Source organism: Phocoena phocoena, chromosome 2, assembly GCF_963924675.1.
Source record: "Phocoena phocoena chromosome 2, mPhoPho1.1, whole genome shotgun sequence".
NCBI lineage: Eukaryota > Metazoa > Chordata > Mammalia > Artiodactyla > Phocoenidae > Phocoena > Phocoena phocoena.
In genome coordinates, this window is record NC_089220.1 from 170,708,483 (window position 1) to 170,723,522 (window position 15,040).

General features: G+C 42.5%; 1 protein-coding gene across 1 annotated transcript in view; it reads right to left on the minus strand.

The window, feature by feature from the left end:
- The window catches only part of DCLRE1C (DNA cross-link repair 1C), a 62,395-nt gene extending 58,359 nt beyond the window's left edge, over positions 1-4,036 (minus strand). Inside the window, exon 1 of the mRNA XM_065900173.1 lies at positions 3,903-4,036. Coding sequence (XP_065756245.1) covers positions 3,903-4,011 — 109 coding nt within the window. The 5' untranslated portion in view covers positions 4,012-4,036. The remainder of the gene's footprint in view (positions 1-3,902) is intronic.
- Positions 4,037-15,040: the final 11,004 nt, after the last annotated feature.

Consider the following 15,040-nt stretch of genomic DNA (forward strand, 5'->3'; position numbering starts at 1 on the left):
TGAATCTAAGATCTGAAACCATAAAATTTCTAGAAGAAAACAGGCAGTAAGCTCCTTGACATAGGTCTTAGTGGTGATCTTTTGAATCTGACACCAAAAGCAAAACTAAGCAAAGGACATCAAATTAAAAAGTTTTTGCACAGCAAAGGAAAGCATCAACGAAATGAAAAAACCTACTGAATAGGAGAAAACATTTGCAAATCATGTATCTGATAAGGGACTAATATCCAAAATATATAAAGAACTCATAACTCAACAGCAAAAAAACAATCTGATTTTTTTAATGGGCAGATCTGAATAGACATTTTCCCCAAGACATACAGATGGCCAACGGGCACATGAAAAGATGTTCCACATCATTAATCATCAGGAAAATCAAAACCACAATGAGATACCACCTCACACCCATTAGACTGGCTATTATCAAAAAGAAAAATAACAAATGTTGAAAAGGCTGTGGAGAAATGGGGACCCTTGTGCACTGTTGGTAGGAATGTAAATTGGTGCAGCCACTATGGAAAACAGTATGGAGGTTCCTCAAAAAATTAAAAACAGAACTACCATATGATCCAGCAATTCCACGTCCGGGTATTTAACTAAAGAAAACAAAAACACTAACTCAAAAAGATATCTGCACCCCCAGGTTCACTGAAGCATTATTTACAATAGCCAAGACATGGAAACAACCTAAGTGTCCATCAATGAATGAATGCATAAAGAAGATGTGGTATATATGCACAATGAAATATTATTCAGCCATGAAAACTGCTGTCTCACCATGAATTAACAATCTTCATTATATGTTTTCTAAAAACTGATAATAAGTTTAAAAGTTTAAAGCTAATTATACAAAATTATTTTCTCTATATAACTTTTTCCCCGCTCTTTTAAGATTAATACATAAATGCTGCTGGAAAGTTAATTTTACTTAAAAAAAAAAAACTATAACCAAGTAGATTATTTTGAAAGTCTTTTCCTCCTCAAATCATTTACCAAAAATGACTTTCACTTGCATTTTGATTAATTTATGTAAACACTGCCTGTTATCACCCTTGATGAAGGCAAACGGCAAAGGCAGTCCAGCTGGGTTGATGGGGAGACAATGTTAAACAGCCTAACAATAACCCACAAGAAGAAAATCTAATTATCCTAATTACCACCAACACACGTGCCCTCAAATTTATACGTGACAATCCTTAACTCTTGAAAACAAGGCCGTCACCACACCTCAAGTGGGCGACATTGACCAAACACGTGCCGCCCCGGGACAGTCTACCTGCCCCCTCACAGTGTGCATCTCCTCAGGTCACTCCTGGTCCATGCTTTTAGGGCCAATGAGTGCATCCCAGGGCAGGACTCTCCCTTATCGGGGTTTCCAGAGAGTCTCAGTCACGGCAAACACAAGGCTGACTCAGGACTCTGCTCCAGGCTTCCAAACTACCTCAGGGCGCAGCAACCTGTCCCATCAAGACAACCCCGCCCACCACCCCAGTCAAGGGAATCTGGGGAGATTACTTTGTGATGCTAGGACTGCACCCAGCATCTCCCTTCCAGGGCCTTTTTCCTTTTCCTTGACCAGAATAAATCATCTTAAGTGGTCTCCGGAAGGGGTCCTCCCCCACGCTGGGCCACTATCTCGGGCCACGGGTCCCCTCGTGTCCTCCAGGCCTCACTGGTGCTTAGTCAAGTCTGCCCTGAGCACAGCACTGGGTTCCAGATGGGCCATAAAGAGGCATCAAGCGGGTCCATGGCCCACCTCAACTTTTATCGAACTGTGATGTTAACATGTTCATGTGCTTTTTTTTTTAACAAGAGTCCATGGACCTTGTCAGATATTCTGTATTAGTCAGCTCAGGCAGGGTAGCTTAAACAGAATGTATTTCTAACAGTTCTGGAAGCTAAAGTCCAAGATCAAGGTGCCAAGGTTGGTTTCTGGTAAGGCCTCTCCTGCCTTATAAATAGCCACCTTCTTGCTGTGTGCTCACATGGCCTCTCCTCAGTGTGTATGTGGAGAGAGAGAGATCTCTCTTCCTTTTCTTCGAAGGCCACCGATCCTATCAAATTAGGACCCCACCCCTATGACCTCATTTAACCTTAATCACCTCCTAAAAGCCCTTTCTCCAAATACAGTCACACTGGGGGTTAGGGATTCAACATATGAATTGGGGGGGGACACAATTCAGTCCATGGCACATCCAAAGAAGTCTTGTTTCCCAGAAAGGTTAAAAACCACCAGTAGGTAATGTGGCAAACCTCAGAAAGCAGAAGTTGAGTTCTTGCCCTTGATCAGTTTACCTCCTCATTGGGAAGACAGACCCACGTGGGATTAGAGCGCAGGAAAAGTTAGTATACACTGCTGGACAGGAGAGAGTCTTGCTTAATGTACAAACTAATGACGCTGCCTTCACAATTACACTTCAATTTAAAAAGTAAAATCAATAAATAATATAAATACACAAATACAAAAACAAATGAACAAATTCCTCTAGATGAACTCATTCTCCAAACTCACTACTCCAAAACATGAAGGCCAAGCCCCAAATCCATTCTTTAATTGTGGCCACCACATGTGAGTTCAGAAATGCTGGCAGACTCAACACAAAAGGTAAAAATATCCTCCTCCACCAGTGGCTTCTCAATGAAAAACAAGACAAAAACAAAAATATTGTCCTCAAAAAGAAGCAGAAAGACCCTCACAGAGGCTCATGTGCTTTTTTAGCAAATTGATAGAGGAGGTCCAGATTTTCATCATTAAAGAGAGAGAATTAGGGACTTAGAACCAGAAAGCAGAGCCATTTCCCAAAAGCAGAAATTTCAATGATTTACACCAGGTTAAAGTGAGTGATTCCACACACAAGACAACAGCTGATCTTCACACCAACTGTGTGATGAAGGGCATGTTTTGATATCTGTAATTTACTTTAAAATCACACCGTGTGATATATACGTGAATATGTATCTGAGTCACTCCTCAAAAGAGGGCTTGGGGGCATCCTACTTAAGCTACTCTGGGAGTCCACACTCCAAGAGGCAGCTTCTAGAACGCTTCAGTTAAGCTTCATCTCTGGTCAATGCCCAAGGCTGTGCTAATTAGCACAATGAATATTAACCCTGTTTTCATAGGTAAAGTTAGTGATGTGTCAGTCAGCATACCAGATGTTAAAAATGGACAGTGGTTGTGAAGTTAGTGGTGCTCCAGCTCTGGAGACCAGCTAAAATGTTTTAGAGACGCTCCAGTCTTGCCTGGAGCATCTAGCCTCAGGACCATATCATTAGGGGGTGATGCTCCAAGCTTAAGTCCTAACCGCCTCCAGCTGTGAAATCTTGGTATTCTGGTTGCCTGACCTGGCTGTCTGTAAAGTAAACCGCATCCTACCTCTAGACCAAAATGAACCTTTCATAGGGGAAAAGAACATCTATAAGGAGGCGGAGCTTGCACTTCGCCGAGCTTACAGACAGGACGTTTGAGTGCGTGCATGCTTGCTAATCAATGTCTGCGGGTATGGCACAATTTCATCTAAACTTGTCTTTATAACATGATCGCGAGGATATGGGGGAAGAACTAAGTAATCCTTGCCAACCTCTGACTATTGGGCCTTGGGAGAACTTCCCCAAAAATCGAATAGTTGTGCCTGATCAAAGTGGCTTGGGTCAGTGACAACTGGGGGTCGCTGTTCTGTCCCGCGGTACCGATGAGGAATTAAAGCGTCAGACGGGCTGAAGAGCCCGCCGGGACAAGGTGAGTCTCTAGTCTCTCCCCTGGCCTCCCAAAGCCTGAACTCCCTCCTGAAGGACCCCGACCCCCGCCTTCCCTCCCTCCAGCCCCTGGGCGACCTCACTGCGGGGCCCGAACCCGCGCAACCCGGCTCCCCGGGACTGGGCGGCGCGCAGCGCTCGCTCACCTTTGTGGCAGTGGGACAGGAAGTAGGCGCGGGCCCTCAGGTTCTCCCGGTCGAAGCGGTCTATGGAGATGGTTGGATACTCGGCCATCTGCCCCTCGAAGCAGCTCATTGCGTCCGCCCACCCGGCCGGACTGGCCCCCAACCTAGAAAGCAACGGAAGCCCCAGCCGCCGCCGTCCGCGCCGCCACTTCCGGGAAGCTGCCGCCGCCTCACCATTGGCCGGCCGGGCGCAGCCACGTCCAATCATAGCAGCCCCTCGGCCCGGGGGGCGGGAGGGGGGCAGCGCCAAGGAGTTTCCAGTCAGTTCCCGCAGCCCGCGACCTGCGGAGTGAAACCAACTAATTGGGCTACCTGCGCTCAGAGCTGGGAGGCCGGGTGGAGGAATCTAGGGTGCAGCGCGAGGAGTGAGGCTCCTCTCGGATACCCTGACACAACACGGTGTCACTCTGGTGAAGAGTTGCCCGTGTCTGTGCAGGAACGAGAACGCCAAGGAAGACAGCACCCAGAACAGGCGGCTCCACCCAGGGATGCGGAGCTTGGCTTTGAAATCGGATGCATTCCACTTCCTGCTTGTCAGCTGCGATCCCGCAAGCCTTCTTTTGCTTCTCTTCCTCTTTCTTCTCCCTTCCCAATGTCTACCTTATAGGATAATCGTCAGAATTGTGTGAGAAAACGGTATCAGGCTTGTGGTAGATTCGAAAACTCTTAGTCCCTGCTTCCATTTATACGTAATCTACAAACGGAGTAAATCCACGATCCCTGATGATCACAGCTCAGATGCATTATCTTAGGGTAGATAAGTAAAGATCCCAAGGAGAGCTGAGCTGCTAGTCTCCCCTACCTCCGCCCCTTTTGACCTTTTTCTTTTTTCTAACTTTTTTTTTTCTTTTGGAAGTTACAAAGATGTATAAAAGAAAAAAAAATGGTAGGGTAATGGGCGAAAGGTCTGGAATTTTTTCACCACCAAAGCAACTTTATGAAAAGGTTTGCTAAAGTATTAACATTCACCGAATAGTCACAATGGCATTACCCGCGCCCCTTAGCAGCAAGTCTCCGTAGACACCACAGTATTATTAATCACAACTCCAATACTTGAGGTCCTACTTTGTGCAGAGCACCGAACAAGCCCTGCCGTGATGACAGAGACGACTAAGATGCGCCTACGAGTCATTTTCAATCTATTTGGAGACAAGAACTTTGCAGAACGTGGTAAATAAATGCTTCCACAGAGACACAAGGTAATGTAAGAATAAATCCAGTAACAATGCGTTCTAGCCAGGGAAAACAAGAATCAGAATGCCACCCTCAGAGAATATCGGCATGTTCCCTGCAGCCACGGGAGACAGTTCTATTCAAATACAGATTCTGGTGAAATGCTAAGGACGAGGAAGAAAGGAAGAGGAAGAAGAAAGTAAGAGGAGGAAGTTGGGGGGGGTGAGTGGGAGGTGTGGACACATTGTCACGAATCTGAGTAAAACACCCTGCTAGTGTACATTGCCAGCACCTTTGATTTGGCATAAGATGGTTTGTCATAGGATAAAAGAAGGCTGTCGCTGTGACTAGGCTGTCTATACCTAAAACCAAATCTTGCACTGAGCCTGGTATTTGCAGAATCCAGTGTGTCTACCTCTGACAATGAAGCTCCTGGCCACACAGGTCAAGATGAGGCTCATATTCTTATTTATTTGTCCCCGTGTTTATTCCCTCCTCTAAACAATGGATACAGGACAAGAGAATAAAGGCAAACAGAGAGTCAGGATTAAAAGACAGGGTATAAAATAGTAAAGATGGGTAAGCATAGCCCAGACACATGTAATATTGGCTCTTGTAGAGGAAGATTCAGTCACTTACTAGACTTTGGCATCCTCACAGTACAAATGAAATGGACTTTTGGAAGAAGCCCAATTACCTGGATACTAAGTCCCAGGAGAAATGCCTCTTGTAGTTGCTTGTAAAGAAAAGAGTGAAACATGATTAGTCATTGCTATGTCCTCCTTCCCCAGCTGGGAATTTCTATCCTTCTGCAATCTCAAAGCTCTTTGGACTTCCAAGTCCTCAATTTATTTTGTCCCAGAAGGACAGAAAACTGCTATTAAGTTTATGTTAAATACCTAAAAAGTACTTATTGAGGTAGATACAAGTTTTTGTTAGGAACTCAGTACAGAATATCTTTTTCTTAATTTTATGTACTTGTAAATCGTTGTCCATAGGGTGGATGAAGAATGTCACTTGCCATATCAGTCAGCAGGGGACGTTTCAGCCATCAAGAAATCAGCCACTGCAGTTACCCCCCCCTCAACAATGCACCCTGAGGGGATTCAGGATGGAGAAAAATAGGATACCAGCCCTAGGTAGTTAAGGTGCAGATCAAGGGAATAATTTCAGTAAGCCCAGACTCTTGCATCCTCCCGTACATAGAAATGCACTCAAGGAGATGTCTGGTTTTTCTTTAATTAGCAGTAATTTTTTGATATTTGACTACCTGATTTGTTGTTGTTGTTTTGTTTTTTGCAGAAACTCCTATATATCCTAGCTCCTCCCTTACCTCTTTGAAACAGACCCTGAGAGCTATCTGAGAGGCTGTATCCCAGGCTTAAGTCCTCAGTCTGCCAAATAAAACATAAGTCTCAACTTTTAGGTTGTGCTTTCTTTTTTTCAGTTGACAATATAAATAACTTGCATTATAAATTTACTGTATCCTATGCTATTCTTTTATAAAAAATACAAGCCCTGGATAGCGCTGCATCTGAGCCACTACTATTTATGTGACCTTGGTTAAGGTAACCTCTCCATAACTCAGCTTTCTCATCTTAAAATGGTGGTAACAATGAAGTCCACACAACATCCTGGAAAATTGTAAGAGCTCAATAAATATTAGCTATTATTATTTATTCGGGGTATTTACTACTATATGATCTCACTGATATGTGGACTCTAAAGAAATTGCACTCATAGAAACAAAGAACAGATTGGTGGTTGCCAGAGGTGGGGGAGGGGTGGGAGAGATGACTGAAGGTGGTCAGAAGGTACAGACTTCCAGTTATAAGATGAAAAAATCACGGGAATTGTAATGTACAGCATAGCGACTATAGTTGACAATACTGTACTGTATACTTGACAGTTGCTGAGGAAGTGGGTATTAAAAGTTCTCATCACAAGAAAACGAAAACTGTATGCTCTCGGGAGTGCCAGAGGACTGGGGGAAATAGAGACTTCAATCTTCAAAGGCACACACAAAATCTCATGCACACCGGGACCTAGAGCAGAAGCTGAAATGTTTTTTATTTTTATTGGCCGCGTTGCACGGCTTGTGGGATTTGAATTCCCCAACCAGGGATCAAACCTGGGCTCTTGGCAGTGAGAGTGCAGAGTCCTAACCACTAGACCACCGGGGAATTCCCAGAAGCTGTAATTTAATAGGAGCCTGGGTCAAACCTACCTGCTGATCTTGGACAGTCTCCCAGAGAGGCAGGAGGCAACTGCAGCTCATCCTGGAGACACAGACACTCGGAGCCATTTTTAGGAGCTTGCTCTACCTTGTGGACACTGGCACTGGCAAGCACCAGTACGGAACCCTTTCTCTAGCTTATGAGTCCCAGGACCCAGCCCTGCAGGGGCAAGTGCGGGGATGCCTTAGGCCAAGCAACTAACTACATGGGCCCACGGCCCCACCTACCAGCAGACAGGCTGCCTTACTACCTCCTGAGCCCCCAGCCGCTACTGGACACAGCCCTATCTATCAGAGGGCCCAGGACATAGCTCCACCCACCAGTGGGCGGGCACTGGCCCCATACTCCCCTGGGCCTGGCTCCAGTCTCCAGCGAGCCTGCTCTAGCCTCTAGACCATCCTCACCCACCGGGGAGCAGATACCAGTCACGAGAAAACCACAGCTCCACAGCCTGTGGACCCAGTCTGCCTACCAGGAGATCAGACCCTGCACTGGGACCAGCTGAGCCCTGGCCCTGCCCACTGGCAGGCCAATAAAGCTTCCAGAGGCCCCAGACCCTGCATCCAGCTGTGTCAGGAACCAGCCCCACCCACCAGCAATCTGACACCAGCTCTGGGACACCCCCACCCCAACCCCGGGCCATACAACCAGACTGCAGGAGCCAACTCTGCCTGCCAGTAGACTGGCATTAGCTCCAGGACCTGGCTTCACCCACCAGTGGGTAGCAACAGCTCCAAAGTCTTCTGGACCCGGACTCCTCCTACCAGTGAGTCAGCACTAGCCCCAGGACCACCCCTACACACAGGGTTCTGCAGTCAGCCACCTCATGATCTGGTCCTACCAACCAGTGGCTGGCAGCCTCCATACAAGGCAGGGCCTGGCAACAAGCCAGACCAGGGGTCAACCAAGCCTACCAGCCTGCCTACATAGTCAGCCTGCCACAACAGAAGGACCCAACAGCCCTCATAAGAGGGAACCTATAGCTCGGGTGACAAGAGGGGAGTGTGCTGATGGGATGCACAGGATATCTCCTACAAAAGGCCAGTTCTCTAAGGTCAGGAAACAACCAATCTACCAGACACATAAAAATAAAAACAGTAACCTAGGCAAAATGAGGTGACAGAGGAACATGTTCCAAATGAAGGAACAAGATAAAATCCCAGAAGAACTAAGTGAAGTGGAGATAGGCAATCTACCCAAGAAAGAGTTCCGGGTAGTGATAGGTAAGATGGTCAAAAAACACGGGAGAAGAATGGATGCACAGAGTGAGAAGTTAGAAGTTTTTAACAAAGAGTTATAAACTGTAAAGAACCAGAAATTAAGAATATAATAACTGAAATGAAAAATGCACTAGAAGGCATCAACAATACAAAGGAACAAATCAGCAACCTGGAAGACAGAGTAGTGAAAATCACTGATGCTGAACAGAAAAAAATAATGAAAAGAAATGAGGAGGGCTTCCCTGGTGGCGCAGTGGTTGAGAGTCCGCCTGCCGATGCAGGGGACGTGGGTTCGTGCCCCGGTCCGGGAAGATCCCACATGCCGCGGAGCGGCTGGGCCCGTGAGCCATGGCCGCTGAGCCTGCGCGTCCGGAGCCTATGCTCCACAACGGGAGAGGCCACAACAGTGAGAGGCCCACGTACCGCAAAAAAAAAAAAAAAAAGAAATGAGGACAGTTTAAGAGACCTCTGGGAAAACATAAAGCACACTAATATTCACATTATAGTGGTCCCAGAAGGAGAAGAAAGAGATAAAGGGGCTGAGAACATACTTGAAGATGTAGCAGCTGAAAAACTTCCCTAACCTGGGAAAGGAAACAGATATCCAAGTCCAGGAAGCACAGAGAGACCCATACAGGATTTACCCAAAGAGGAACACACCAAGCCACATTGTAATTAAAATGGCAAAAATTAAACATAAAGAGAGAATATTAAAAGCAGCAAGGGAAAATAACAAGTAATGCATAAGAGAACTCTGATAAAGCTATCAGATGACATTTCAGCAGATATTCTGCAGGCCAGAAGGAGTGGCACGATATATTTAAAGTGATGAAAGGGGAAAATGTACAACCAAGAATACTCTACAGCAAGGCTCTCATTCAGATTTGATGGAGAGATCAAAATCTTTACAGACAAGCAAAAGCTAACAGTTCACCACCACCAAGCCAGCTTTACAAGAAATGTTAAAGGAACTTCTCTAAGTGGAAAAGGATAGGCCACATCTGGAAATCTGAAAATTATAAAAGGAAAAAGCTCATCAGTAAAGGCAAACGTACAGTAAAGGTAGTGAATCATCCACACACAAAGACAGTAGGAAAGTTAAAAGATAATATAAGTAAAATCATCTATATCCACAATATGCAGTTAAGGGATACACAAAACAGTTAGAAATTAAATATGATATCAAAAATAGTAATTGTGAGGAGAGGAGAGTATAAATGCAGAGTTAAGATGCATTTAAAAGTAATCAGCAACTTAAAACAATCACACACACACATTTATTTATTTAAAAACCTCATGGTAACCACAAATCAAAAATCTATAATAGATACACATAAAAAAGGAAAAAGGAATCCAAATATAACACTAAAGATAATCATCAAATCACAAGAGAACAAAAGAAGAAGGAAAAAAAAGACCTACAAAAACAACTCCCAAACAATTAACAAAATGGCAATAAGAACATATATATATCAATAATTACCTTAAATGTAAATGGACTAAATACTCCCATCAAAAGACATAGAGTGGCTGATTGGATACAAAAACAAGACTCATATATATGCTGCCTGTAAGAGAGTCCCTTCAGACTCAAAGACACACACAGATTGAAACTGAGGGGATAGAAAAAGATATTCCACCCAAATGGAAATCAAAAGAAAGCCGGAGTAGCAATACTTATATCAGACAAAGTAAATTTAAAATAAAGGCTGTTATAAGAGATAAGGAAGGATAATACATAAGGATCAAGGGGTCTATCCAAGAAGAAATTATAACAATTGTAAGTACGTAGGCACACAATGTTGGAGCACCTAAATACACAAAGCAAATATTATATATAAAGGGAGATATATATAATCTCCCTTTTATATAATTATAATAAATATATATAAATATTATATATATTATATATAAAGGGAGAAAATACAGTAACACAATGATAATAGGGGGATTTAACACCCCAGTTAAATTAATAGATCATCCAGACAGAAAATCAATAAGGAAACACTGACCTTAAATGATGCACTAGACCAGGTGGACTTAATTGATTTTTATAGAGCATTCCATCCCAAAGTAGCAGAATACACATTTTTTTCAAGTGTATATGGAACATTTTCCAGGATAGATCACAAGCTAGGCCACAAAACAAGCATCAGTACATTTAAGAAAACTGAAATCATATCAAACATCTTTTCTTACCACTATGCTATGAGACTAGAAATCAACTACAAGAAAAAAACCCCACAAGCACTTGGAGGCTAAACAATATGCTACTAAGCAACCAAAGGATCACTGAAGAAATCAAAGAGGAAATCAAAAGATACCTGGAGACAAATGAAAACGAAAACACAATGACCCAAAATCCATGGAATGAAGCAAAAGCAGTTCTAAGAGGGAAGTTTATAGCGATAAAAGCTTACCTCAGGAAATAAGAAAAATCTCAAATAAACAACCTATCCTTATACCTAAAAGAACCAGAAAAAGAAGAACAAACAAAACCCAAAGTTAGTAGAAGGAAAGAAATTATAAAGATCAGAGGAGAAATAAATGAAATAGAGGGCTTCCCTGGTGGCGCAGTGGTTGAGAGTCTGCCTGCTGATGCAGGGGACGTGGGCTCGTGCCCTGGTCCGGGAAGATCCCACGTGCTGCGGAGCGGCTGGGCCCGTGAGCCATGGCCTCTGGGCCTGCGCGTCCAGAGCCTGTGCTCCGCGGTGGGAGAGGCCACGGCAGTGAGAGACCCGCATACCGCAAAAAAAAAAAAAATGAAATAGAGACTAAAAAAAATATATATATAGAAAAGATCAATGATCTGATTCTTTGAAAAGATAAGCAAAATTGATAAGACTTTAGCCAGACTCATCAAGAAAAAAATGCGTGAGGGCCCAAATCAATAAAATCAGAAATGAAAAATAAGAAGTTACAACTGATACCACAAAAATACCAAGGGTTATAAGAGAATACTACAAACAACTATATGCCAATAGTACGGACAACCTAGAAGGAATGGACACATTTCTAGAAATGCACAATCTTCCAAAACTGAACCAGGAAGAAAGAGAAAATATGAACAGACCAATTGCCAGTAATGAAACTGAATCAGTAATAATAAAAAGGAAACTCCCCAAAAGTCCAGGGCCAGATGGCTTCACAGGTGAATTCTACCAAACATTTACAAAAGAGTTAACACCTAACCTTCTCAACCTATTCCAAAAAATTGCAGAGGGAGGAATGCTTCCAAATTTATTCTACAAGGCCAGCATCGCCCTGATGCCAAAATTAAAGAGATCACACACACACAAAAATTACAGACCAGTATCACTGAGGAGTATAGATGCAAAAATCCTCAACAAAATATTAACAAACTGAATCCAACATTACATTAAAAGGATCATATAGCATGATCAAGTGGGATTTATCTCAGGGCTGCAAATATTTTTCAGTATCCACAAATCAATGTGATATACCACATTAACAAATTGAAGGATAAAAATCATATAATTGTCTCAATAAAAAGCTTTTGACAAAATTCAACATCCATTTATGATAAAAACCCTCCAGAAAGTGGGCATAGAGGGAACATGCTTCAGCATAATAAAGGCCATATATAACAAGCCCACAGCTAACATCAAACTCAATGGTGAAAAGCTGAAACCATTTCCTCTAAGATCAGGGAGAAGACAAGGTTTCCCACTCTTGCCACTTTTATTCAACATAGTATTGGGAGTCCTAGCCACAACAGTCAGACAAGAAAAAGAAATAAAAGGAATCCAAATTGGAAAGAAGAAGTAAAACTGTTGCTGTTTACAGATGACATGATACTATACATAGAAAACCCTAAAGATGCCACTTAGAAAACTACTAGAGCTCATCAATGAATTTGGAAAGTTCCAGGACATAAAATTAATAAACAGAAATCAGTTGCATTTCTGTACACTAACAATGAGCTATTGGACAGAGAAATTAAGGAAACAATCCCATTTACAATCACATCAAAAAGAATAAAATACCTAGGAATAAACCTACTGAAGGTGGTAAAAAACCTGTACTTGGAAAACTATAAGACAGTGATGAAAGAAATTGAAGATGACACAAACAGATGGAAAGATATACCATGTTCATGGACTGGAAGAATTAATATTGTTAAAATGACCATGCTACCCAAGGCAATCTATAGATTCAAAGCATTCCCTTTCAAAATATCAAGGGCATTTTTCACAGAACTATAACAAATAGTTTTAAAATTTGTATGGAAACACCAAAGACCCTGAGAGCCAAAACGATCTTGAGAAAGAACAGAGCTGGAGGAATCACACTCCCTGACTTCAGACTGGACTACAAAACTGCAGTAATCAAAACAGTATGATACTGGCACAAGAACAGACACATAGATCAGTGGAACAGGACAGAGAGCCCAGAAATAAACCACACACTTATGGTTAATTAATCTACAACAAAGGAGGCAAGGATATACAATGGAGAAAAGACAGTCTCTTCAATGGTGTTGTTGGGAAAACTGGACAGCTACATGTAAAAAATGAAATTAGAACACTTCTAACATCGTATACAAAAATAACTCAAAATAGATTAAAGACCTAAATGTAACACCAGAAGCCATAAGATTCCTAGAAGAAAACATAGGCGTAACACTCTGACATAAATTGTCACAATGTGGGACCTCCCTCGTGGTGCAGTCGTTAAGAATCCGCCTGCCAATGCAGGGGACACGGGTTCGAGCCCTGGCCCAGGAAGATCCCACATGCCGCGGAGCAGCTAAGCCCATGCACCACAACTACTGAGCCTGTGCTCTAGAGCCTGCGAGCCACAACTACTGAGCCCACGCACCACAACTACTGAGCCCACGTGCCACAACTACTGAAGCCTGTGTGCCTAGAGCCTGTGCTCTGCAACAAGAGAAGCCACTGCAATAAGAAGCCCACGCACCACAACGAAGAGCAGCCCCCACTCGCCGCAACAAGAGAAAGCCCGAGCGCAGCAACTTAGACCCAACGCAGCCAAATAAATAAATAAATGATAGAGTTTAAAAAGAAGATTGTCACAATGTTTTTGGAGGTCTGTCTCCTAAAGCAAAGGAAATAAAAGCAAAATAAACAGATGGGACCTAATTAAGCTTAAAAACTTTTGTGCAGCTAGGAAACCATCAACAAGCCCAAAAGATAACCTACTAAATGGGAGAAAATATTTGCAAGTAATACGACCTATAAGGGGTTAATATACAAAATATTTAAACAGCTCATACAATTCAACAGCAAAAAAACAAACAATCCAATTTAAAAATGGGTAGAAGACCTGAACAGACATTTTTCCAAAGAAGACATACAGATGGCCAACAGGGACATGAAAAGATGCTCAACATCATTAATCAACAGAGAAATGCAAATTAGTACCACAATGAGATATCACCTTACACCAGAATGACTATCGTCAAAAAGAACACAAATAAATATTGGTGAAGGTGTGGAGAAAAGAGATCCCTTGTACACTGTTGGGGGGAATGTAAATTGGTGCAGCCACTGTGGAAAACAGTATGGAAGTTTCTCAAAAAACTAAAAATAGAACTCTCATATGACCCAGCAATTCCACTCCTGGGTATATATCAAAAAACAAAAAAAACCAAAAAAACCCCACTAATTCGAAAAGATACATGCACTCCAAGGTTCATAGCAGCATTATTTACAATTGCCAAGATATGGAATCAACCTAAGTGTCCGTCAACAGATGAATGGGTAAATAAGACGAGACAGATATATATATATAAAGTGAACTACTACTCAGCCATAAAAAAAGAATGAAATTTTGTCACTTGCGACAACATGGATGGACTTGGAGGGCATTATGCTAAGTGAAATAAGGTAGATAGAGAAAGACAAATACTGTATGATATCACTTATTTGTAGAATCTAAAAAATTTTTTTAAACTAGTGAATATAACAAAAAAGCAACAGACTCACAGATATAGAGAACAAACTAGTGGTTACCAGTAGGGAGAGGGAAGCAGGCAGGGGCAAGATAGGGGTAGGGGATTAAGAGGTACAAACTACTATGTATAAAATATACAAGCTACAAGGATATATTGTACAACACAGCGACTATAGCCAAGATTTTATAATAACCATAAGTGGAGTATAACATTTAAATATTGTGGATCACTATGTTGTACCCCTGAAACTTATATAATCTTGTACATCAACTGCATGTCAATAAGAAAATTACTTTAAGGAAAGGACCAGATCAAGAAGGTCTTGTACACCAAGCCAAGGGGTTGAAACTCTAACTTGAGTGACAGTGGCAAGCCAGGGTGGTTTGAAACAAGGCAGTGACAGGTGAGATTAGAGCAGTATTTCTCAAAATATGACACCTGGAAGAACATCACCAGTAGTATATTTGGAAATGGGTTAGAAATGAAAATTCTCTACCCCAGCCCAGACCTACTGAATCAGAAACTCTGGGG